General features: G+C 42.9%; 2 protein-coding genes across 3 annotated transcripts in view; both read right to left on the bottom strand.

The window, feature by feature from the left end:
• The window catches only part of ESYT1 (extended synaptotagmin 1), an 83,077-nt gene extending 80,244 nt beyond the window's left edge, over window positions 1-2,833 (bottom strand). Inside the window, exon 1 of the mRNA XM_081934850.1 lies at window positions 2,393-2,833. Coding sequence (XP_081790976.1) covers window positions 2,393-2,737 — 345 coding nt within the window. The 5' untranslated portion in view covers window positions 2,738-2,833. The remainder of the gene's footprint in view (window positions 1-2,392) is intronic.
• A 7,606-nt stretch (window positions 2,834-10,439) lies between these two features.
• Window positions 10,440-24,342, bottom strand: INPP1 (inositol polyphosphate-1-phosphatase). 2 transcript variants are annotated; one of them, XM_081936433.1, is made up of 6 exons: window positions 24,076-24,342; window positions 20,605-20,811; window positions 19,824-19,884; window positions 18,194-18,394; window positions 16,155-16,329; window positions 10,440-13,980 (listed from the first exon to the last, which is right to left on the bottom strand). In XM_081936433.1, the coding sequence occupies exons 2-6, from the start codon at window positions 20,806-20,808 to the stop codon at window positions 13,500-13,502; spliced, it is 1,122 nt and encodes a 373-aa protein (XP_081792559.1). In that variant the 5' UTR covers window positions 20,809-20,811; window positions 24,076-24,342; the 3' UTR covers window positions 10,440-13,499. The 2 variants fall into 2 exon arrangements, with proteins under 2 accessions (XP_081792559.1, XP_081792558.1); XM_081936432.1 differs by having other exon boundaries at window positions 24,086-24,342.
• Window positions 24,343-25,885: the final 1,543 nt, after the last annotated feature.

Raw genomic sequence — 25,885 nt, 5'->3', positions numbered from 1 at the left:
TACAAACTGTGGGTTGCTGCAACCTAGCGCACTGTTTGGAACTGAGTCTGCCGCTTCCACCCATCAACAGACAGAGGTAAGCAGGGTTAGACGGCGGGAATGGGGGCTGCTTGAGGATGAATGAACTTGCCAGTTGACCCTCTGCTAAATGGCACTGTAGAGACCGACTATGCACACACCATGGCAGCTGTTTTGCAGCAAGGTGGCTTTTCCTGGGAGTGCCTACAGCAACATGCCCCCCAAATTCCAAATGCCTTCAAGGGCCTCCCAAAGATTAAAGAGTTTGGGAAGTAAAATAAAAAAGAGTTTGGGAGACAGAAAGTTAGAACAAATGGCATTAAAGGATATGAATCCAAGGGAAATGCAGCAACTGCTCTGCAAAGGAGCTTGCATGCATCTCCCAAAGAATTCATAGGATGACGTTTACTTCTCCTTTCCACTCACACAGAACGTCTAATTTTTCCATCACAGAGAGCAACAAACAAGGAAAATACCAGACTGATGACTCCAATTCCCAAAATTCCTGGTTTATTATTCCTGAGAATTCTGGGAATTGAAGGCCAAAATATATGGAACTTGGAGAAGGCTGGCCTAAAGAGGCTTGCTGAAAGGAGAATCAGAAAAAGAAATCAGAGTTGCTACCAGAATAATTGCTACCCAGACGGGGATTCCTATTACTGAAAATAACAACAAAAGCATGCATATACGCCAGAGCCTTTTACTAATGTTATTCTCTTCCAAGCCCTACAATAAATCTGTTAAAGAGAGTTGAGCAGAATCTTCATGTAGCATATGAACTAGCCCAAGGCTATTTGCATCAGCAGTGCATACTGGAGAGTGATAAGGCAAAAGGGAAGGCAGAAACAGCTTGGAGAAGACATTTTATACCCACATTTGTATTGATTAGATTTACACATTGACTAAAGTGAACAGATCCATGCAGCAAGAGGCGTTACTGTTTTGCCAATCAAGTATGAAAGGAGCCAGAAACCCAAGAATCAAACCCAGGACCCCATGAATCTGTTTGCCCGGAGACTACAATGTACCATAAACCCTCTCCCTTAGTGTCCACCAAGCTTCCTGACTTTTTTTACCTTCAATTTAAAAAGTGGAATCATCTCCCAGCATCGTATTTATTACCAAGAACATCTTGGGGCCCCAAATGTTTTTCCTAGAAGATAAAGGTGGTTGATAGCAGTAGCCCAGTGTTCTTTTTGGGAATGTGCTCAGTTATACAAGTAAAGGACAAAAGTCATAGGGAGAGTTCTGGAGGAAGGAGCTTGGCAAGTCACATTTTGGCCAACTAATTATTTGCAACTGATTATGTCAGGGTGTTTTTTGTTTTTTTTTACGAATGGGCACCACCCCCCCCCACATCTTCCATGTTCTCAGTGCACCCACATTTTTTCAGTACACATACTACCTTGTTTCCCTGAAAATAAATCAGAGTCTTATTTTCTTTTGACCCCCCCAAATAAGCGCTTGGCCTTATTTTCGGGGAGGTCTTATTATTTTTGATGTGCAGGAAGAGGCAAGCGTAGTCACCTCATGGCTGCTGCTGCATTGCAATATTTTCGGGGAGGGCTTATTTTGGGGGGGAGGGCTTATTTTAAAGCACATGTGCTCAAAAACCTGATTAGACTTATTATCTGGGGAGGTCTTATTTTCGGGGAAACAGGATAGCCCCAAATGTTATTGGGACACATACATGGTATATGATAAAAATCAGTTCACTGAGGAAGATGTAAGGCTTGATAAAGGATGAAACCATTTAGGTTCACCCTAAATAAGACACCTCGAAGTATCCTATGTGTGCTCCCTTATTTATAATAAAAGTAAGATGGATTGACCTACAGAGCCTCCAAGCCACAAAATTATTTTACAAAATCAGATTTCTTTTCTCCCTTCCCTCTTAAACATTAAAATAGATTCCCATAATATCATTGTTTATCTTTCAGATGCCAGTAGGGTTTTCTCTCCCCCCCCCCCCCCGCAGCCACTCTTTTAGAACAAGCACTAAGCCTGAGGGCAAGTACAACTTTTTTGTAGATTCCTTTCCTTTCCTCAGCTGCACTGGAACATCAGCCTAGCTGGGCTAAAAAAAGAAAAAAAAGGTCGAACTCTGCTTTCAAGGGGAAGAGATAACTGAAATCATGCATAAGTACATATATAGATGGATGCCAAAGGAGCGCTTCCTAATTTAAGAGGCTGCCGCATATGAGGAAATCTCATCTTTTTTGCTCAGAATTCAACTGCAGCTCGTACCCACCCAGTAAGCGCTTTGATGCGGGTCCCATGCGAGAAGCAAGATCATCCGGGAAAAGGAGGATTTTTACTAGACGGAGATTCCTCCACAGCTAACACATTTCGGGCAGGGGCGCGGCACTCTTACCCAGGCAGGCAGCTCGGTCCGACCCAGGCTTCGGCCCAGATCCACGGCGCTCCTCACCGTCACCTCTTCATCGCCCAGGATCTGTCCAGCCGTCTGCAACGACCGCTCCTTGCCCAGCCGCCGGCTCCGCCAGCCCATGTAAAGAGCCACGCCAGCCACCACGAAGCCCATGCTGAGCCCCGCCCGGCCGGCCAGATACACGGGCAGCAGCCACAGCAACTGCCGTCCGATCGCGCCTAGCGCCGTTAAGGCTTCTGCAGAGCTGAAGCCTCCCGGCAACCGCGATCCCGAGCTGGGCGGGATGGGATCTGACGGCCCAGCTTCTTGCTCCGTGCCCCGCTCCATGGTGCTTCCAGGACCGACTTAGAAAGCACCAGGCTGGCAATGCGGCTAAGTCGACCGATCCTGAGGTCCCGCGGCTGTTGCAGTCATGGATCGAGGAGGCGGGGCGTGGTCGAAACAACGCCCCTCCGCGCCGCGGATTGGAGGATGAGACCCCCCTGAAGGCGGAGCTAAAACGGCAATAAGCCGCGTTCTTCGATTAGAGCAGATTCCCGGAGGAAGAGACGGCAAAACCAGAAAGCCCCGCCCCTCCTTGCCCTGATTGGGCGGAGAGCGTTCCAAAGATAATGGAACTAAGCAACGGCTTTCTTTACAGTAGTTCTGACTCGGCTGCGCACTCGATGGGCGGAGTTCCTCAGACGATTAACTGTTGACTGGTTGACGGCTTGTTGGGCGGGCGGGACGAGAGGCGTGGCAAGCTGTGCATCACTCCGAATTCATAGCTTTGGGGCAGGAAGTCCAGGAGAGACGCATTGCTTTATTATTCTTACGTATTATTTTTAAAAAATCCCATTTCCCCCCTTTAATTTTCTTAGTGGACTAATCTTTCTCTTTTCTTGTTATTCGTGCATTTCCAAGAATCCTCCCAAATTGCGAACAAATCCATGTTCGTTAAACCAGCAGTACAGAAAGCTAGTAAACAGGTAATTTGGGGGCTCAGCAATTCTTTATAAAGAAGAACAACAGCAACGATCGCTAATTATAGGAGATAAAACTGAAAGAATAGCAACTATCAAAATACTGAACATTCTTAAAAATTGGTCAGAAGAGTGGACAGGATTTTGTGACAGCCGGTCATTTATTCACCGAATTGTATAAGAACACTAACGGCAATGCTGTCAGTGTTTTTTGGCTCAGCATGTTTGCATTTCTTGAATCCATCCCCCCAAGAGCAGATTATGCAAAAATTTTTTTAGCTTTGTCAGAATTTGACCAGGTCGTTCTTGAAATATATCTTAGCATCTGCAACGGTAGAATTGATTTCATTAACTGTTTATTCAAACAAGCTTTAGACAAGACTAATATTTGGCATGTCTTATTTTTAAAAATTGACAACTAAGAAAGGGAAAAAATGACTAACATCTCAATCTAATCTGTTAAATAAAACACTGGTGCTAAGGTTTCATAAACTCCATATTATTTGAAAAAAAAACCCCTAACATCTGTATTAATGTAGATCATTTTATCAAAGGGCGGTATATAGAGTCATAAAGGGACATGGTGGCTCAGTGTCTAAGATGCTGCACTTGTTGATCAGAAAAGTCAGCAGTTTGGCGGTTTGAATCCCTAGTGCTGTGTAATGGAATGAGCTCCCGTTACTTGTCCCAGCTTCTGCCAACCTAAAAGTTTGAAAGCACATAAAAATGCAAGTAAAAAATAGGAACCATCTTTGGTGGGAAGGTAACAGCATTCCCAGCACCTTCGGCGTTTAGTCATTCTGGCCATATGACCACGGAGACGTCTTCGGACAGTGCTGGCTCTTCGGCTTTGAAACGAAGATGAGCACTACCCTCTAGAGTCAGGAACAACTAGCACATATGTGCAAGGGGAACCTTTACCTTTATCTTTATACAGTCATGTGAAAAAAAGTACGCCCCATTTAAAGTTTTTTCTTTTAACCTATGTAGACATACTAATATTTTATCTTCATTCAAACAATATATAAAGGTGCAATTTAAACAACTTTGAAAAAAATGTCTTGCAATCGTTTATTTAAAGAACAGATATGCCATTTCTTTCTATGAAAACAATAGATATTTGGCTCTAGTACCAGGTATTGCTCCCTTTGGCAGAAATAATTTCAAGCAGGTGCGACTCCTATTTTCTGACATCTACTAAGAGGATTCTCTCTCTCCATTTTTCCACACAGTATTTTTTCAACTGGGCAATGCTCGAGGGGTTTGTTGGATGCGGTGCCTGCATCAAATCACCCCACAATATCTTCATGAAATTTAGAACCGGGCTTTGACTTGGCCATTCTAGAACTCTGTTCCTGTATTTGTGTGTGTTTCCATCATTGCTTGGTGATTTGTTGTGTATTGAGCTCCATTTGCACCTGAGCTTCAGTCTTCTGACAGACACTTATTCTCAAGCACCCTACAGGTACTACCTGGTCTACGTATATGCTTTTCTATGTTTGATTCCTAATACATTTTTTTAGAAATTTAGTTCCAGTAAACATTACTCACATACTTCAGTTGCATAATTCTTACAGTATTCTGTAAGAAAACCACCTGATTGCAAGAACACAAGCAAGTGGCCAAATGAGAAGACCCGAACTCATTGATAGCCTCACACTGTAATGAACGAGGAAACACATTCAATTTTGCAGCTAACCAACATTGTTGGACGAGCAGGCACAAAAACAGCCAGGGAAGAGATGGACACCTTGAGAAACAGGCCCCTCATCAGTCAATAGGACTGCTGATTTACTACCAGCCTATAAAGTATTTAGTAGGTGACGGGCAGCTAATGACTTAAAAGCCAGCTATCAACACATCCCAATCAACACTTAAAAAGCCACTTAAAACAGACACTATAAATACCACACACAGAAGAGTGGACACTCTGTTAGAAGTTCCCAGCATGGGTCCAAAAGCTCGGAAGACAAAACCTCTGGTTCTGGTGACGGACGCAGTTTGGATCCTGCAGTATTCTCATTCACTTTTGTACAGAAACTGAGCTTATGACTTTAAAATACTCCCTATCATATCTTTAATTACAAAACTTCATTTTCTATAGAGGGTATTATGAAGATTGCTGGGAATGCTTAATGAGACCAACTTTTTTGGTTCAATTTTGAGACTAATAGTTAGATTAAAATGTTGCTCAATTTTAAAACTTTAGAGTATCTCTTTTTAAAATGTTGAACATTATCCAACTATATTCAATCCATTATGCTATTTTTTGAGTTAATTCACTCTGGCATCTCTGGCATCATCTCTGGATTCACAACACTGTCTCACCAAAAGAAAGCTTACGAAGATAAAGTAATATCCATTTGTCTGATTGCATGTTATTGTTTGCGTGTTTAGCATCCCAACTCTAATAGGCTTGCTATAGGCTCAAGGACTGAATGGATATGAAACTACCAAAATATTGTAACAATTTAGCTGAAATGAAGCAAACAGAGCTAGCTTTAATTTATTTGCAACTCTGGCTACAGTTTTCCCATCTTTCCCACTAACTCATGTTTAATTACTGTATCATTTTACTTGTCTCCTAGTTACTGAAGCACACACACACCAACTTTCTTTACTAAATTCTCAACGAACCTCAAAAGAGTGCTTTATATATGGCACAGTTCCCCAATTATCAGCAAGAACTACTGGCACCTTATTCTCCTGTTCTGCTTTCAATCATTCAGAATAGAGCTGGAAGGGGCCTTCAAGCTCCTGCTCAACCCTATAGCAGTGATGGCTAAATTTTTTGTCATCGTGTGCCCCCCCCTCCCGTGCTCCGTTTTGGGCTTGGAAAGCCTCCTCACCAACCTGGAAGCCAAAATAGGGCGCAGGGGTGCCACTTGAGGCCCCAAAATGCAATGCGAGTGGCCCCTCCTGTGTATTCGCCCCACCCCCGTGCATGTGCATCCCCTGCATGTGGCCCATCCCCCACGCATACGTGGCAGAGATCTGAAGACTAGCTGGCTGGCAGGAGGTGCGCACTCATGCGTGGTGGAGCTGGGGCAGGGGTGGGTTCCTGCCAGTTCTAACCTCTTCTATAGAAGAGGTTCCACAAATCTACAGTGCTGTTTAGAACCGATTCCAGCTCCCTCCCCCCACTCGCCCGCACATCATCAAGATGAAGAGCGAGAGGAGGAATTCTGGGAGTTGAAGTCCACAAGTCTTAAAGCTGTCAAGTTTGAACACCACTGGGGGTTTTTTCCCCAAAGGGTTAGGGATGCAAAGGTCTTGTAAACTGACAGCTTTAAGACTTGCACACTTCAATGCCAGAGTTTCTGAGCCAACATTTTGGTTGCTAAGTGCCAAGCCACTCCCACCCGGTCACATGGTTGGCAAGCCACTCCCACCCGGTCACATGGCTGGCAAGCCACTCCCACCCGGTCACATGGCCAGCAAGCCACTCCCACAAAGCAGGCCACACCTACAGAAGAGATTCTAAAATTTTTTGAAACCCGCCACTGAGCTGGGGCATTCATGCCATAGGTTTGCCATCATGGCCCTATAGCATTACAGACAAGTGACTCTCCAGTCTCTTCTTAAAAACCTCCAGTGATGAAACAATCACAACTTCTGACAGCAAAATTGTGCTTCTTAAAGACAGCTACTGTATAAATAAAATAATGAAGGAGGAAATATTTTTTCCCTATTTGAAAATAGTTAATTTAATAAACAACTAAAGCTATGAAACTTCACAGTTCCCCATTTTTATGGAAGTTAATCTTTGGACCGAAGACACTGGTGTTTTATGGGTGCCATATTGCCCTCAAACACACTGTCACTGAGAATGAGAGCCATATATAAGGAATTCTGCTAAGCAACCCACTGGCTTTCTCCTTCTTTAAATGTTTTCTGCCTTGAGGGTTGCTCTGAGACTGACACGTAAATGTAATAAATAAATAAAAATAAATAACTAAAACCCAACAGTTAATACCTATTTCCTGCTTCCTTACCCAATGACTGCATAGACAGAATCAGTGAAACATATTAGCCTTTTCTCACTGTGAACTCCGGCGCTTTTTTAGCTGGCCAAGAGCAGTGGACAATCCTGTAGTTTTATACTGATTTCTTAAATAATTTTCAAAATTAAACTCACAGATAGGAAACTAATTCATATGGTCCATTGAATACCCAGTGCAAGCTTAATATGAACCGTACTTCCAATTCCTGCTAATTCGTATGAAATATATTTGTTTTCTGAAATGAGATTTGAAATATTTCTGAAAATATGTTCTCTATAGCATTGGCCTTTGTATTATTACTTAAATTTGCCTCTTTCTCCTGGTCACTGCCTAGATGTTCATAATCTCACTCTTTCCCTCATCTCTTAACTCAGAGTCAATCCAGATGCCGTACCGATAATGTATTTACCAGTTACATGTTGCCTACCTTTGTACACAGCCTATCGTAAGACAATTAATCTGCATTAGCTGAGCTTTTGCTGACACGCTTTGCCAACAAACCTCGCTTCAAATGTTCTCATCTGGGGCTGCCAGAATTGCTCTTAAAAAGAGCACAAAGCAGTTTGTCTGCCAGGATATTGAATAGCTATCACTTGAAACTACAGGCACATTGTTTATGGTCTGTATTTTAAAGCAACAGACTGTGCCAGTGAAGCAATTTTGTATAATTTCTTCCAAGACAGCTGACTGACACTTATTTATTTATTTATTTTCATATATTATATAATTAATGATAAGTAATTCAAGGTGCCGAACATACCTGATACTCCTTCCTCCTCCTATTTTCCTCACAACAGCAACCCTGTGAGGTGAGTTAGGTCGAGAGAGGAGGAAAGTCAGCAGCTGACTTTCATGTCTAAGTGTCTTAAGCCCTAGACCAGTGGTGGGATTCAAACTTTTTTACTACTGATTTTGTGGGTGTGGTGTAGCTTGGTGAGCGTGACAGGGGAAGGTTACTGCAAAATCCCCATTTCCTCCCAAATCAGCTGGGACTCGGGAGACAGAGAAGAGATGGGGATGGGGCCAATCAGAGGTAGTATTTACTGGTTCTCCGAACTACTCAACGTTTCCGCTACCAGTTCTCGAGAACTGCTCAGAACCTGCTGAATACCAAATTGGTATATAGTAAGGTAGTCAAGTTGCCTTAACATCTTAGTAGTTTCATGCTCATAATGTATGTTTGGCTAAAATCCAGAAATGGTTTGCCATTGTTTAACTTCCCAATTGACCTATGAGCTTGGTGGTGACCTCTCAACTAAGTACTAGACAAACCTAACTCTGCTCGTCGTTCTGAAGTCCCTAATCTTATTTAGCTATTGAATTTGCTATTTAAGATGTATTTTTTAAAAAAGCTTGAGACTTTTAATGTACTAAATGCTAAAAATACATATCCACTCCCATCTGGCATCCCTTTAGTATAAAAGAAAAGTTGCCTCACTTTACACTGCCCATTAAGTGTATTTTTATAAACAAATAGCTCTCTATAATTTTATACAACAGAGCGGACTGCATCCACTTCCCTGTTTACAGCTTCCTTTTTCATGCAGTAGATAAAATTGGAATCAAGCCAGCTCTACAGTACAAGATATGAAACGATGGTCGAAATCCCGAGAAGCCTTTCATTCAGCTGCTGCTCAGTTACCACCCAACCTGAAAGAATTTGGTGCCATCTAAAGGCAACGCGTGCAAGCTACTTCTAAAAGGAAAGGATGCTGTACTGTGTCTAAATAACTACATGCCTACCCTTAACAGTATGTATAGTGTTGCTTTGCAAGATAAGCAACAGAAAAGGAGCTAGAAAGAGTCAGCAAAAGAAATGAACATCATGAAACAAAAATAATAACAACAGAAATAGTTAAATCCTGTAATTTTATCCACCCCATGGAAACCAGTTTGGTCTAAGCCTTATGGTACCGTGCTGAAAAAAACGGGAGTCTGTGAGTTCTAGTCCCGCTGTAGCCATGAAAGCCAGTTGGGTGACCTTGGACCAATCAAGAAATCAATATTGACATACTCAACACTCATTGCATATAACGAACTGGGCAGAAACATGCTTTTATAAACATCTATTTATTTCAACAAATATTCCTCAAAGAGGCCATATTACCTGCTACTTTTCTACCAGCATTTGTATCCATTTTCTTATGTTTATTAAAACATAAACACATTCTCAGGAAAAGGGAGAGGCTCTGCCATTTATTTATGACTTGGAATCATTCTCTCCATTTCCCCCCCTCAAACATAACTGCTTTGGAGTTTGATGCAATAACTTTCAGTTCTCTATCCCTTGTTGCACCATATAATCTACCTAACATTTGCTGCAAACCATTTCGGTTCTCCACACACAAAAGTACACTTACCTTCCCATTCACAACTAATATACCTTTAATATAACCACAAGCATCCCTTATATTGTACGTCAGGGGTGTCAAACTCATGTCGTCATGGCAGCATCATGTGACACATCGGGATTTTTTTCCCCATTTGCTAAACTGGGTGTGGGTGTGGCCAGCACATGATGGCATCTGGCTGACGGGCCGTGAGTTTGACAGCCCTGCTGTACGTCGTCAGCCATTCAGCCATGTTTGACCCTCGACCACTCTGGAGCTCAACACTGTACATTTACACATAAATAAGTTAAAACCCAGAGAGGACATCATACATCCCTTATCCTTATGTCTGCTTTATTTTCTATTTAGCAAACAACTCAGTTTCATCTGCAGGAAATAATTATGATACCCAAAAATGACATGTTGGTGATGCTGACATGTAAATATCATTAAATACTTAACAATCCCGTTATATGATACCAAGAAGTTAAGTCTTGGTATTTGAGTAATGACATGCTTGTGCACATTCTGTCATTTGTCCTCTTTGTATTTGCCCATATTTAGGCAAAATGCTATTCTTCACTTATTTCTCAATAGCCTGTTAAAAAGCAAAACTTAGGTAGCATAAAAGCCCCATTGCACTTTGTAAATTTTGCTTCTTGTAGCCTTTGCTACTCACTCCATTAGAATTCTGCCAAATGCCTTCCTAGGACATTAGAGAAACTAACCCATCTGTACCATTCACTCATTTTATCTTGTCCTTTTTGGTGGAAAACAGTAACTATATTCTTTTCCAGTCCTGAGGCAAGGATGCAAGCTTTACACCCGATCATACAGTCTTTCCACAAGTACGTTTTGTGGAAGTATTACGTGAATGTTAACAAACTTTAACATTTCTTGTTATATGGTTTTTGCTCTTCTGTCAGGCTTCACCTGACAGGCACTCAGGAATCAAATATATAAGGATACCAGGACTCACGAACTGCAGTTAAATTAATTTATTGTATAAGAAACAGTAATGTCATTACAAAAGAATTTTGGCAATTGCTGTTTTCCCCCCCAAACCAGCCCCAATATTTAGGTATCCACTGATTTATCTCGCTGATTGTCCTCAGCTACCTTCAAGTAACTGATGTACTAGGCCTCCTTTTTGGCAGGAGGCCCAGTTTCTATCTGTCTCTTGTTTAAATAATATAGAGTTGGGATGTGAGATGTCTCTTTCATTCTGTGAGAACTGCTTCTTATACCTGCAGCTTCACCAGCCTTTTCTAAACCAATTCTTTCTGGGACACAAACATTTTTTGCATTATTTCAATTTCTTGGATAAACTATGGTTAAATCATGGCCAGTGAAACTGATGTCATTCTTAAGTCAAGTCATAAAGGTGCACTGATGATAGCAGGTGTAGCTGTGGAGGACAACTAGACTCTTTTCCTGTGGTTATATACTGTTTATTTATTATTATGATTAAAAAAGCAGCTCAGCTAATAGAGTATTTTGCCAATGCCTTTATAATGGCTATCCTAAAATAACCAATTTTAAATTAATTACCATAATAGAATAATAGAAACTAAGCTAATACTTGATATTTTCAAAAAAAATGTTTATTATAATATTATGCTACCTAATATACCAGAGAAAGTGTCTGGAAAAAATATACCAGATAAAAATTTGGAAAAAAGTTCTGAGAATGGTCTGTACAATTTCAATCTTAGATATATTCTACTATTTTAAAAAAATCACTACAAATTTATATAAAAAGTGAAAATATACTTTACGACATCAGTACATTGCAATGATGATTGATAGTCCATTTCTAACTTTAAATAATTATCTACATTAAATCTATAATTTAATTTTCATTTCATGAATATAATCCCAATATCTGAATTTAACAGTGTTTGTTTTTGGTTTATAAAGGTTAGTTAGATGCCAAGGAAGTATGGATGGCAATAAAGAAATGAACACTGTCCTGCCGCCTTCCCTTCCTCTCTGATCGAAGACTTAATGTTTCTTTTGTCATTTGCAGAATATATTTTGTTTCTAAAGAGTGTTTGTCTAAAAATATATTTAACATATATGTGTAGTACAAGACCCTCAGGTAATTGCTTGGATTAATTTGAAAGAATTTTCATCACACCTGATTGCAAAAGATAGATTATAAATTCATAGTATAGTGGCCTGGGAGAAAATTTCCCAAATTGCAGTATATGTACACATATATAGAAATTTTGTTTATATTCATTTGCCATGACTTTTCCCCCAGAGCTTCCCTATTAAGAGATCCCATCCCAGGTCCCCTTCCAGAGAACTAAAATTCTCCAGTTTCCTCTAAGGGAAAATGTATTTAGGTTAAATAAAGTTAACTGTAGCAACTCCTCACAGTGTTAAAAGCAATCCAAAAGGCTAATTAACCCTGCTTCTTAACACGAAGCCGGATCATAAATCCCAGAGTACTTACAGCTCAAGCTATGTTTGCTTTGCTGCTTTATTTAGCATGTGGCAAATACATGGACCTATAATAGTTCAAATGTTAATGTCCATTCAAGGACAGGGTGGTCTATGTTGAAAAAAACCCGACATTGGGCCGATGTGAGCGCTTGATGTGTGTGTGATGCTACTTCGCCTCCTTGTGGTGCACCCTGGACTAGCAACAAGGGGCAACCAGACTACATTGAAGAATTGGCAGTTAATGACAGTTGGCAGCCAGACATCTTTGTAGAACTCCTGGCTCTCTAAATACATGGCAATGGGTAAACAAAACGGGCCTTTTCAGGCCCAAAGGTCAAGACTGGGGACATTGGGGACATTGTCAGAATAAGCTTTGCTTCAGGGGTGGGTTGCTGCAGGTGTTACTGCCGGTTCGGTGTGCGCACGCTTTGCACTCCGCGTGCACAGTTGCCTGTAAATAGGTCTGTGCATGTGCAGAACATTCAAAAATGCCCCCCCCCAAAATGCTGCGGCAAACGGGGAACTGGTTCGGAGGCGTGGCCAGCCTGGGTCGCTGCTGGTTCTGCGACCCAGGCCAACATTCCGCTACCAGTTTGCCCGAACTGGTGCAAACCGGTAGCAACCCACCTCTGCTTTTCTGCTGTTTAATAACAATAGTATTTAGGCTTACATACTGCCTCTTAGTGCTTTACAATACTCCCTGGGTGGTTTTCAATGCAGAAGGATTATTTGTATATCGACCCCAACAATCTAGATCCTCATTCTAGCAACCTTGGAAGGATGGAAGGCTGAGTCAACCTTGAGCCCTGTCAGGATTGATCTCCAAGCTATTGGCAGAGTTTGCTTGCAATACTGCACTTTTAACCACTGCGCCATAAAGGCTCCTGGTCTGTGCATCAAAAGCCTTGCAAAAATGGTGCCTGTCCAGAAAGCAGCAGCAAGAAATCTTGAGTTGTACCCCATGCTAAACACAAAGGGTACCTAAACAGAGATTATTCAATGGTCCCAATGCATGTTTGCTACATATTTATGATACACATTACTCACACAAGAAAAATGATACACCAAGAAGAACGGAAGGGGAACAATTTAAGAAATACTTCACCTACTGCACGCCCCTCATGAGAAGTGGAAATTTTATAGATGCAGCTGGCACGGAAAAGCAGGAGGTCAAAAACGTGACATTTGTACCATCCTTATCCTAGGCGGGCATACTGCCACCATAAACATTTGATTGGTCCATTAAAAAAAAAAAGAATCTTATTCTTCCTCACTTAGAGACTGCCTTCTTCCCCTCATACACAGGCAATTTGCACTCCCACAGCATTGACAGGGCTATGTTTTAGGAAGCTAATGTGTCCATCACAGCCTCGAGATGCTTGTGGCAGGCGTAGGCTATAAGCCCTCCTTGATTTGCCCAGCGGTCAGCACCCACAGCGCCCTCTATAGGCTTGTTATAGGTCAGTTCGGGCAAATTCTTGCGTTGCCCAGCATGCCAAAGCTGCAGGGCTGCTGAAAGATCGACGATGCCTCCCCCGAGGGCTCTCAGAATGGCATGGGGGCCACACGAGTCCCACTTGAAGGTGCTGCCTTCCGAAAGCACATAAGCATCGGCAAGGCCGAGAGCGACACAGAGCATCTTGTAGCCAGCGCCTGAAGCAAAGCAGAACCTCTCACCGTAAAGAGGGGCCAGCGCTTTCTGCAACATGGCGGTCTCATTGCTACTCAGCACCACGCAGGGGGAAGACCGCTGCTGGGGTTGGCTCAGCGAGCTTAGCTTGGTGCTTCCATAGGAAATGCCCCAATGGTATTTGCTCTGCCACCTGCCAAAGAGAAAGAGTCAGGGTAGCTTTGCTAGGAAAAGTGCCCACCATTACACAACAGGGAGAAGACAGAGGTGAAATAGCAGTCACTCTTTCTCAGCCCAACCTACCTCACAGGATTGCTGCTGTGGGGAAAGTAGGAGACAGGAGTATTAGGTATGTTTGTCACCTTAAGTTGTGTGTGTGTGTGTGTGTGTGTGTGTGTGTGTGTGTGAAGGGTAAAAAAATAAAGCGCGGAGAGATATGTTTATTTCTGCCCTTCCGTGGGGAGGGGTAGAGAAAAGCGGATTTGAGATCGATAAAAGCCTTACTATTTAGGATGATCGAGCCCCCACACATCGTGTTTTTGCCCTCTCCGGCCCCCAGAAGCACTTTGCAGGCCTCCCAAACTCTCTGCATGCCCTAGTTTTCAGAGGGTTTGGGAGGCCTGCAGAGTGCTCCTAGGGGCCAGGGAGGGCAAACACTTTTAAAAAAAAATCACCTCTTCAAATTCTTTGTGCGTCTTATACGCCGAAAAATACGGTAATTTTCTGAGCAGTTCGGAGAGCCGGTTGTTGGAAAAAATATTTTCCCACTTTACAGGGCTAATCCTGCAAGGGAGGCAGGAAGGAAACATTCTGGTATGCCTGTATTTCTAGCCCAATCCTTGAATGAAAAATATTGATCCATCTGATCGTTTCAAACAGGGGTTCGTTCTCTGGATGTCCATCTTATAGCAATGGAGCTTGCGGTTATTTTCCCATTGCCCCTCTAAAGTCTGTGACTGGAGGGCCTCCCTTGGTAGACATGTGCTAGCTAGGTCAGCAGGCAATTTGAGGGCAGTACGAGTGAAAAGAAACAGCTCCAGAACAGCCATGTAACTTTGTACCAAGCCTGTGTCAGCCATATAAGGTATATCTGTTAGGCCTGCAGAGGTTCCTTTAAGAATCTTTGGCCTGTCACACTTTCTTATTATTTTCCTATGCTGTTTCATTAGTATAGTAGCTGGGAGTGGGGAGTAGAAAGGAGTAGATTTGTGGAATGTGTTGTTGTCATTCTTTCTAGAAGCCCAAGTTCATCTTTTGTCTCCGCACCTCGACACCTGACCGGAAGCAGAGGGGTGGAGATGCCAGAGTGGAAGAAGAAGATTGGACCATGTGATGGATTTATGGGTGTGGGCATAAGATCATGAACTTTCAACTGGGTGGAATTCCAGGAAGCAAATCAGAGTTGGAATTCCACAGATGTGCCAACATACCTGTATTATTAAATTGGAACTTTAAGGATGATTCTGCCTTGGACTTTGATTTATTCATGCATGGTATTTGGAATGCTGACATTATCAGACTAAGAAACCAATGTCACATAGGACTACTCTCATTGTCACAGCTATAGCAAGAAAGTTTTCCAAGTCTGAATGTGCTCCCCCGCTTCTGCTTTTTATCTTTGTATAAACCAGGGGTCAGCGAACCGCGGCTCTGTAGCCGCATGTGGCTCTTTCATCACTCTGCTGTGGCTCCCTGTCGCCAGTTGGCACCACAATTTTGAGAGGAGCTTCCAGTTAGGGGGGTAGGGGAAGCAGGGAGCACTCTATGGCGCTGGGCGGATTTTCAGGTTAGCTCCACAATTGATAGGGCTTCAGTTAGGACAGGTAGAGGAAAAAGGACGCAGTGCTAGGAGGAGAAACTATGGTGGGGAAACCGGACTTCTGTTTGGCTCCAGAATTGAACGGGGGGCTTCCGGTTAGAATCTTTGTGGCTCTTTGAGTGTTTAAGTTTGCCGACCCCTGGTATAAACTAAGGAGGGATATGTCTGAAGCATTTTCTCAATTTAGTTTCTCAAAATGGGCTCAAGCTACACTTGTCTGATCATTGCCTTGGTAGCAGATTCTTCCTCTATCCTTCAAAGCCATTCCTTAGGCCAGAGGTGGACAACTATAGCTCTTTATGAACTATGGATTTCAATTCCCAGAATTCCTGCGCTACCTCAGGAATTCTGGGTGTTGAAGTCCACAGTTCGTAAAGGGCCCATAGTTGCCAATCCATGCCCTAGGACCTCTTCAGCCTGCTTCATCATTCATCTCCAATCATGAACCTTAAAAGGAAAGGGAAAAATCCAGGGCTAAGTCCTTCATAATTGGTGGGAGAGCCAACCTGGTACATGTAGGCAAGATTGTCCCACAGTGCTATTGTTACCTGTGTGCTGTCAGTTCCTCCTGGAAGAAAGGCTCATTGATGATGCCAAGGACGGGCTCACCCGAATGACGGTCGTATGCTCCTATCAGCACAAGAGCTGAGTGAAGTCCAGATGGGTAGATGCCATTCACAGGCATCACACTGCTACACCCACGGATGTACTGATTAGTGGAATCTGAAAAGGGGGAAGTAAGAAAGGGAGAATTCCTTCATTCTTTCAGCAAGACTCAGCATTGGAACAATAGATGTCAGAGTGCTCTCCGCTAGAACAAACTTTAAAAATAGCATCAATTCAGTTCTTGATATCAATGTATACCGGATACAGGCTAGGAAAAGACTTCTGGAAAGACAGGAGAATATCGCTATTGGTAAGGAACAAGACTGGATGTGATAGTGCTCAATTCTTTTTTATATAATCCAGTCTATGCCACATATAGGTAGTCCTCAACTTACAACAGTTCATTTACTGCAGTTGGTCCAGAACGCGGCCGCGCTGGCAGTGATGGGGAGTACGAGGTAGTCCCATGTGACACCTCTCCTGCACGAGCTGCACTGGCTCCCTGTAGTCTTTCGGGTGCGTTTCAAGGTGTTGATCACTATCTTTAAAGCGCTCCATGGCATAGGACCTAGCTACTTGCGGGATCGTATCCTGCCCCATACATCCCTGCGACCAATTCGCTCTCACAGGGAGGGACTTCTCTGGGTGCCGTCCACCAAGCAATGCCAGAGGGCGGCACCGAGGGGCAGGGCCTTCTCTGTGATGGGCCCAGCCCTCTGGAATGACCTCCCCCCCGACGTTAGGACAGCAACCGATCTCCGCTCCTTCCGCACGAAACTCAAGACCCACCTGTTCCAACTAGCCGGCCTGGCCTGAATTATAGCTTTCTTCTAATCCCCCTGGATAAAATTTTAAATTAAGTTTGACTGGGTATTTTAATTGTTTTTAATTGCATTTTGCTGCTTTTAATTAATTGATTATTTATTTATTTGTGTTGTACATTGCTTTTTAATCTCCTCCTTGTTATTTATTTGTTGTGTAATAAATTGTATGCCGCCCCGAGTCCCTTGGTGGAGAGGGTGCGGCATATAAATTAGATTAATAAATAAATAAATAAATAAATTTATAATGGCACTGAAAAATGTGACTTATGACCGGTGGTGGGCTGCAAATTTTTTAACAGCCGGTCCTCTACCTTAATGACTGGCTTGGTGGGCGTGGCTTGGTGGGCGTGGCCAATTCAATGTCATTTATGCCTTGCAAATTGCGCGATCACCGCACAATTTGCTCTGTTGTTATACCGGGAGGATCCCACCACTGAAAAAAAGTACCACAAAAAACTTGGAGGGGACGGACAGACTCTGGAGAAGCTCAGTCTACAGATAGAAAGTCTGGCCATAAGGCTTACAATGTAACAAGCTCAACCCATAGGAAGTTTCTGAAAACACTTAAAGCAGCAGGACAATTAAGATAAGTATTGGGCTAGGATTATGGGCATACCAGAATGTTTCCTTCCTGCCTCCCTTGCAGGATTGCCCTGTAAAGTGAGAAAGGATTTCTTCCAACAACCGGTTCTCTGAACTGCTCAGACAATTAACATCCAGTTTGGGAGAACCAGTGCGAACTGGTAGCAGCCCACTTCTGCTTATGACTGTTTTTCACACTTATGACTGTTGCAGCATCCCCATGGTCAAGTAATCAAAATTCGGATGCTTGGCAATTGACTCACATTTATGATGGTTGCAGTGTCCCGGGGTCATTTGGTCACCTTTTGCAACCTTCTGACCAGCAAAGTTAATGGGGAAACCAGATTCACTTAATAGTGAAGCTGTGTTACTAAGTTAACAATTGCAGTGATTCAGTCAACAATTATAGGAAGAAAGGTAAAATTAAACTTAACAATTGTTTCGCTTAGCAACAGAAATGTTGGGCTCAATTGTGGTTGTAAGTAGAGGACCACCTGTAGACAAAACTCAGCACTAGAGAAAGACTGTATGAAAATGGCTTCCAATGCCCAACCTTCATCTACCATTCTATTTACCTATGGGGTCAATCCATACAGCCAAGCTCTCTGTGGAGATGGTCACATCCACATTGTCCAGTCCTGGGTCTGAAAGCACGACTTCCTGATGAACAGCAGCTGCCAACAATTCAGCTGCTGTCTGTTTCCGATCCAGGACTTTCTGCAGCAGGGCAGCAGTTTCCTGTTGGGTAGGGCAAACTTGCACCACTACAATCTCGCCTGCAAAGGCAAATAAAGTTCAGAGACTGTTCAAGGGGGGGAATCTTTCACATTTGTTTCTCAGAGTCTTATGTATTAGTCAAGCAATCAGAAATATTTTAATATCACATTTCTTAGACCAGGTCTGAGAGGAACTCTTAAGTTTCATTAGAAGCTTATCAGAGGCTCTCTCTCCATAGTGATGGAGAAGTTTCCTTGAGATATGGCTCGTCCTTTTCCACCATAGTCTGTGCTACTACAGCCCACGCTGTGAGAAAGATAAAGATAGCGGTGAGATGTAGGAGATATGCTTTTAGCTAGTCAATTTCAATTGACAAATGAGTTAAACAGCAATACAGCCCAATGTAGGAGAAGGACAGTCAGAGCCTAGGGGTGGAGTTGAGAGGAATCAACCTGGGTTTGTTTGGTTTCCCCAAGCAGTCTAAGTTCAACCCCTCTTAAATTCTTATCTAGCACCAAATTAGTGCTGATAGTTAGTTGACTAGATTCTTGTGTATAGGCATGAGCTTAACAGCTCAGTTAATAAGCTTAACTAGAATTTAACGTGTGGTCCTGATTCTTCGCACCGATGCCCAGGGTGGTTTACATCAATAATATTTATCTTTTTTTGAGATGGGACTTAAAAAAATAAAGGGAAATGGGATAATCAGATGTAACAGCATGCAGAATTCCTGCTCTTCTGACAAACCCTTAAAAGAAGGGAGGCGCAGGAGTACTTGGTAGTACAAAAAAAGACTAATCTATTGATCATTTCCTCTACTGCAGAGCAAAGTTAAAATCTGCAGGATTTTTTGCCCTTCTAAGGCAAAATCTGCAGCTTGGCACACTCTAAAAATATTACCTTATCACCAACAATTGCTCCACCCAATACAGAAATTATATTCTCTGTGAGTGAATAATGGATGTTGTAGCAGTTTAATTCATGTGAAGGTCCTTAACATGACTGTCTTAGAAAGGAAATTAAGGAAACTACCATGAATTAGAAAGGGAAAAAAATCCTAGCACCAGGCATTTGATTTTATATTTAATATGACAGCTAGCATTTTAGGGCACGATCCTCTTTCATATGAAACTCCAATAAATCTAGTCAGTGCTCTTCCTGAAATGGAAAGACTCCTAAAATATTTACCCCAAGTCTGTCTGCAATGTTCTGGAATTCTTATAAAGAGCAAACATCTTTGCAGGGACAAAGCTTGCAAGAGGCCATCAGAGTAAGCCTAGGACAGGTGATGGAAATAGTTCTCTGAAGAAAATGGAGCTGGAAGTGGGAGAATGACTTGATGTATCAAAAAGAGCATGTCAGAAGGGCAATCTGGCCCTATTTAGGTCTCAATAGAGGTAATGGGGCAATTTTGGAAGGAGTCCAGGTGGGGAAAGTTTATTTTACAGAATAAGCTGTTATTTCCTCCTCCCTGTGCTGATTACTCACCAAGACCATTTTCAAATTTGTTGGACTCCTCTCCACAAATGTGATCTTGTAGTTCTGGAAACTGTGAACAACAGTGAGAAAGGTTAAGGAAAGAAAAGTGGAACTGAAGGGAGGAAGAGGAAAGTACACTTTAACCAAGCTGACAAGCCTGACACAAGTTATGGCTATTTCTGGGTTCAACGATTCTACCATGTCCCCTTTCAGGTTGATCCTCTGGATGAGGAGGAGACAGCTGCATGTCACATCAGTCCCAGGCAGTTTGGAGTCCTACTCCTGGCACCTCACTTCAAAGTGAGCAAGGACTGAAGAATAATAATCTTGGCTATAGCGTGGTTTTAGCTCAACCACGAATTTAATAATTCTCCTAAGCAAATCAGCATCTCTAAGCCTTTACTGCCTCCACCCTGCTGTAAGAATAATAATGCAGGCCAACTTTACATGGCTATTTGAGGAGTGAGAAGTGATGTGTGAAGCGTTTGGGATACATGAGAACAGCTATTGCACTGAACCGTAAACAACTGAATTATATTATTCAAACGGGTGATAGATCCAGGTCCATTCTCAGTTCCTATCTTTTGCAAATGCAGTAGGTTTAGCTATTCCTTTCTATTGCTATTTGTCTTTAGAATATAACACTTTAGAATCTAAGAGTTTAGAATAAGTAGAAAAGCCACTTTGAATGACACTGGAGAGGAAAAGAGCTTAAATCCTCTAGGATACGGCCCAATCTTCACCTTACTATGTCTCTCCCTACACAGAGAACTCTTCTCCAGGCAGCTACCTCTTTTCCCACGTCATGTTTGATGACTTCTTGGATTAGCACGTCTGCCAATGTCTTAAAGTCCTGCAAGAACTTTTTATTCTTGTCTGCGCCTCTCTTCTCCTCGATGAGCAGGCTGAAGAGGGCCTCCTCTTGGCGACATAGCTGGGCAATGCAGGCAGCTTTCTCTGAGGCTGCCAGCAGGCTCCTCAGAAGAGCTGTCATGCTCTAGACGGAGAAAAGAGAAAGGGTAAAAGTTTAGGTGGGAAAATGCACAAAAAATGTTCACAGATGAAACCCTACATTAGCTGAGGAACACTATGGAGGGGGAAGGGGGGAGGGCAATGATTCCAAGAGTGTGTATGCTGCAATGCTGGGATTACAACAGGAAATTGCTTGCAAATCAGAGATGGGTTGCTACCAGTTCACACCAGTTCAGGTGAACCGGTAATGGAAATTGTGACTGGGTCGCTGAACCGGTAGGGACGGCAGGCTGGCCACGCCCCCGAACTAGTTCCCCGGTTGCCCATGCCATTGCCGGCATGTTTTTTAGTCCTTTTTTAATGTCATGTGCATGCGCAGAACAATTCATAGGCAACTGCACAAAGTGTGTGCACAGCGAATTGGCAATAACGCCAGCAGCAACCTACCCCTGATGTGAACTATCTGGTGTTTCTTGTCACTATTTTAAAATTAATAAAAGAACAGATGATGACTGTTAAGCTACCCAGAGTTACCTGAGATAAGATGGGTGGCCAATAAATTTTACAAACAAACAAAAATATTTTAACTAGAAAGAAGAGATCTAACAGGTGACAGCATACAGTCCTTTCTGGTTGATCTTTTCCTCTGACCTCTAAAACCTGAGCAGGGTCAAACCTGATTAGACCTTGGATCGAAAATTACCAGGATATATTGGGAAACTGGACAAGCATCCTGGAAAAAAAGGTACTGATAGATCAATTTTGTACTGCTTCCAAGAACATAAATCTCATCACCATCACCATCAGGGTGTGTTTATTATTAAGTTTTTATTAATCAAACAGAAAAGTCTTATTTGAAAGTGAAATGTGGATAATTTGGTTTGTTGTTGGGGATAGATGAAGCCGTACATTTATTATTGATTTTGTCTTTATTAATTGAATGCAAAATAAGAAAAAAATACAAAATAGTTTTAGGAAAAAAGTTCCAAATGAAAATAAAGGAACAATAATGGATTCATATTGAAGAGCTCAGCTTCCCAGCTTGATGCGGAAGGAAGTAGGATTTACTGAGTAATTTACTTTTTGGTTACTGTTTTCTAGGTTTGTAAATATATAATAGCAAAAAGAATCTACCTATTACAAAGAGGGGGACAGAAAAAATCTATTGTTAATCTCTGGATGATTTGCCCTCAGCTAGTAAGATTTTCGAAGCTCTGTTTAATAACTGCAGTTATATTCTCCTGTTTTCATCTTACAACATACAGCTGAAATGAAGAAAGATTAGAATAGCTGCAAACTGATTTTTGCTGAGAATTCAATTTTTTTTTCTGCTACTCAGAACTAACTTTTGGGTTCAAAATTCCTTAATTCAAAACTCATGGCTTTTCTACCTGACTCGATTGATGGATTTCAAAAATCTAAATCTCAAATGAAAAGAAAGGAAGGACGAGAGAAAGAAATGTCCTACCAAACTGCTTTCCCTGGCTATTGTACCCTAGATGGTTCACTTCAGATTGCACAGACTTTTGTAGCTGCTAGTGTACTCAAGATAGCTCTATCGCCGACTCCTTTAGGCCATGCTGGCTAGAGATTATAGGCCTTGAAGCCCAACATGTCTCCGTGCCCCCAAATTTGGGAAGGGTGGTATTGTGGCTTAACTCTGTGTCCTAATTTTTGATATTTATAGTTATCTACCCCGTCCTTTTCTCTTTAAGCAGCCCAAGGTTGCCATTGCTCCTGGTAACCATGTAAAGAAAGAAAGGCCAGTGGACAGTTACTAGCTGAAGGCCACCCACTTAGCTTCTTGCTTGAGAATGAAGATCTGAATAGTCTCTCTATTTCTAGCTCGGTCTCTAGCTAGTGCACAACAACCACAAATTTCCATAGGTCTATTTCTAAAAACCGCGTGTGGACAAACTACATGTTCAGTAACCCCCTCTTGGAAGAAAAATCCAGTTCCTGTTCCAAGCCGGGAATAAAATGGAAGCTGATTGGAAAAAAAAGATTCTGTTTATTGGTGAACAGAATTGACACACACACAGCGGGAGAGTGGGTGGGTTTTTATACCTTCTTTAGGCTTTGTATTTGAGATTCCTGTTCCTGTGCAAGAACATGTCCTTTAATATTCTGTTGGCTGTTGTCAGATTCCTATGGGGTCCTGGCTGGCTCTATAGGCAAAAGGGGAAATCCATACCCTGGGTCAGGGGGTCACCAACTTTTCAGACCTCAGGGACCACTAAATCCCACGGACCACTAATATGATTTTTTTTTAAAAAAAAAGATAAATAGCATTTAGTGCAATATAAAAAATGCAAATGATTTTTCTGCGGGCCATCAAAATGTTCTCGCGGACCACCAGTGGTCCACAGACCACCAGTTGGTGACTGCTGCCCTAGGTGTTTGTTTGCTAATCTTGTCAACCTAATCACTTACCTGAAGTTTCTGTCTACCCAGTCTTTCTGAATGGATTACCAAATCTGCATTTCTAAAAACTCCTCAGTTTCTGCTTGGGGGCAGGGAGACTGGTGCTTTTTTGTTTTTTATTTGTCTTTTAGGGGAAATATTCAATCCTGCCTTTTTAATACCCCCCCCCCCCAAATATTTCATTCTCTAGGAGGGTGGGTGGGTGCTGACTTTCTACACCCCCACCTCCAACTAAGACTACAATCTTAGGTGGGGCCACAACATTTTGACACCAGAGGAAAGGACTGCCAAGCCATTCCCCTCCCCTTGCTTGGGCCAAAGCTGGCAGAGATCTGCGTTGTGGCTAGGTGCAAGCAAAAAAAGGCCCACCCAGTAATGGTGCTCCACCGCAGGAGACAAATAAGCAGCAGGGGGAAAGCTCAGCGTCTGAAGGGCCACAAGGCCTCCTAAAGCATCTTTGAGCAATCCTGCCGGGCCTTTTCGCGTGGATTTAGGCGAGCCAGCAGCAGGAAACCACCGGAGAAGCCGGGGTGTCAGAAAGACACGGAAGATGCTCCTTTTTCACGTGTCACCTTTCCCTGCCTGAATGCTCCCCTCCCCTCCCCAAGGCAGCACCTCACCATCACTGCGTCTGGAGCAGAGAACACGCGCAACCCAGCAGCCTTTTTTTTTGGGGGGGGGGGAAGTAGGAGCGCCTTCCCTCCCCGGTACCAAAGAGGGTGAATCAGTCAGCCCACCGGCCAGGCCACAATAATGCCATCTCTGCCGGCGTAGGAATTTAAGAGCGCGTTGTTTTTGCCCCGCCTGGCCGTCTCCGAGCCGGGCGTTGAAACGACCTGCCACCCTACGGGCGCCGAGCCCAGACCTTGACTCACGCGTCCGCTATGAAGCTCCGATCAGCCGGAGGGTCAATCCGAGGATTGGGGCGACCAAGCCACACGCCTTTTTTCTTGCTTCCTCGCCGGACCGTCTTCTGGCTGGGGCTAGAGATGGACGTAGTTTGTGTGTGTGTGTGTGTGTGTTTAGCCACGTCCGTTCCGGAGCAAAAGAGACTTTGGATGGTACAGCAAACTCATTGATTGTGCCCAAGCATTGGGTCTAAGCAAGGAGGCGGATCCTTCAATCTGTCCGATTTGATGTCATTCTTTGTTGTGCTCGTGGGCGTGGAAACTGGCGGCGATGCCACGCTCAGATTCACTCCTTCCTTGTTTGTATTTGTATTTCCTTATTCAGTTCTATTTGCGACCTCCCAGGCGGAACCACCCCACCCTCCGCCGAAATGAAAGAGGCATTCAGTACGCCGATCTGTTGCAATAGTGGATCAATCCACTACTCTCATCCTCTGACACAGCAGCCGCTGTCTCCTCTCACCCAAACGTAACTAGGCTAAACACAGGCTTTCATGAACTGCTGCTCATGTCATCAGATCCTACTGTGAGCTGCATCCATCGATCAATTTTTCTTTTTCTTTTATTTATTTAGTTTGTCACTCATCTACAAGATAACAGGAATAAGAATAAACATGAATAAGAACACAGGAAATGGGTACAAATAAATGGGGACAGCAGGACAGGGACAGCATGTTGGTGCATTTATGCACGCCCCTACTAACCTCTTAGGAATGGGGTTTGGTCAACAGTAGACAGTTTAAGGTTGAAGCTGTGGGGGTTAGAGGATGTAATAACAGTGTCAGGTAGTGCGTTCCAAGCATTGACCACTCCGTTGCTGAAGTCGTATTTTCTGCAATCGAGTTTGGTGTGGCTTACCTTGAGTCTGTATCTATTGTGTGCTCGTGTATTATTGAAGTTGAAGCTGAAGTAGTTGATGGGTAGAATGTAGCAGATAATTTTCTTCACTATGCTTAGGTCAGACCGTAGGCGGTGTAGTGCTAGGTTGTCTATGCCCAAAATTCCAAGCCTGGTGGCATAAGGTATTCTGTTGCGAGTCGAGGAGTGGGGTATTCTTCTCATGAAATACCTCTGGACTCGCTCAATTGTGTTAATGTCCAATATACAGTGTGCAATCCAGGCAGATGAGCTGTATTTGAGGATTGGTCTAGCAAAGGTTCTGTATGCCCTAGTTTGCAGCACAATATTACCGGAGAAGCTTTGCAAGATTAGGTTAACAACTCTTAATGCCTTTTTGGCAATGCCAAAAACATTTGATAAATTTAGGTGCAGATCCGAAGAAAAAAGTAATGTAATCCGATTTGTTAGTGTGCTATTAGTCTGTTTCTGACAGACTACCATATACTATTACAAGGCTCACTATCTAGGCTACCATATACTATTACAAGGCTCACTATCTAGGCTGATAAGTAAGAAATTATCTAAAAAGCAACCAGAGCCAGACCTTCTATGGGCCAAAGACTCTAAAGGTCTTAGATTAAAGAATATTTCTCTATCACAATATGGTGCAAAGTCAGGTAATCTGCAGGTTTATTTAGGAGAAGACTGTCCTATGGTGTTTGTATGATCATCAATTGTCCCAATGGCTATGAGGTCGCTGTACTCCATCCTTCCCTGCTTTTTGAATTGTCGGGTTATAGTAGAACACATGAGAGCTCAATAGAGATCATCGGGCTTATAAACAAACAGCTTTGGTCTATATTTTCATGGCAATTTAATAGGATAAGCAGTGAGAACGGAGGTGTCAGCAAAGATAGTGAGTGTCAA

The sequence above is a fragment of the Natrix helvetica genome (assembly GCF_964273705.1).
Source record: "Natrix helvetica genome assembly, chromosome: 1".
Classification (NCBI taxonomy): domain Eukaryota; kingdom Metazoa; phylum Chordata; class Lepidosauria; order Squamata; family Natricidae; genus Natrix; species Natrix helvetica.
This window is presented reverse-complemented; position numbering and strand designations above follow the sequence as displayed.

What these genes read in the sequence shown, in the direction of transcription:
- INPP1 (XM_081936433.1), bottom strand. Translation starts at nt 20,808, where the DNA reads ATGACAGCTCTTCTGAGGAGCCTGCTGGCAGCCTCAGAGAAAGCTGCC. An exon ending in AACATGACGTGGGAAAAGAG is followed by an intron (nt 19,885 to 20,604) that starts GTAGCTGCCTGG and finishes TGTTGTTCACAG; the next exon opens with TTTCCAGAACTACAAGATCA. An exon ending in TGTATGGATTGACCCCATAG is followed by an intron (nt 16,330 to 18,193) that starts GTAAATAGAATG and finishes CCCCCTTTTCAG; the next exon opens with ATTCCACTAATCAGTACATC.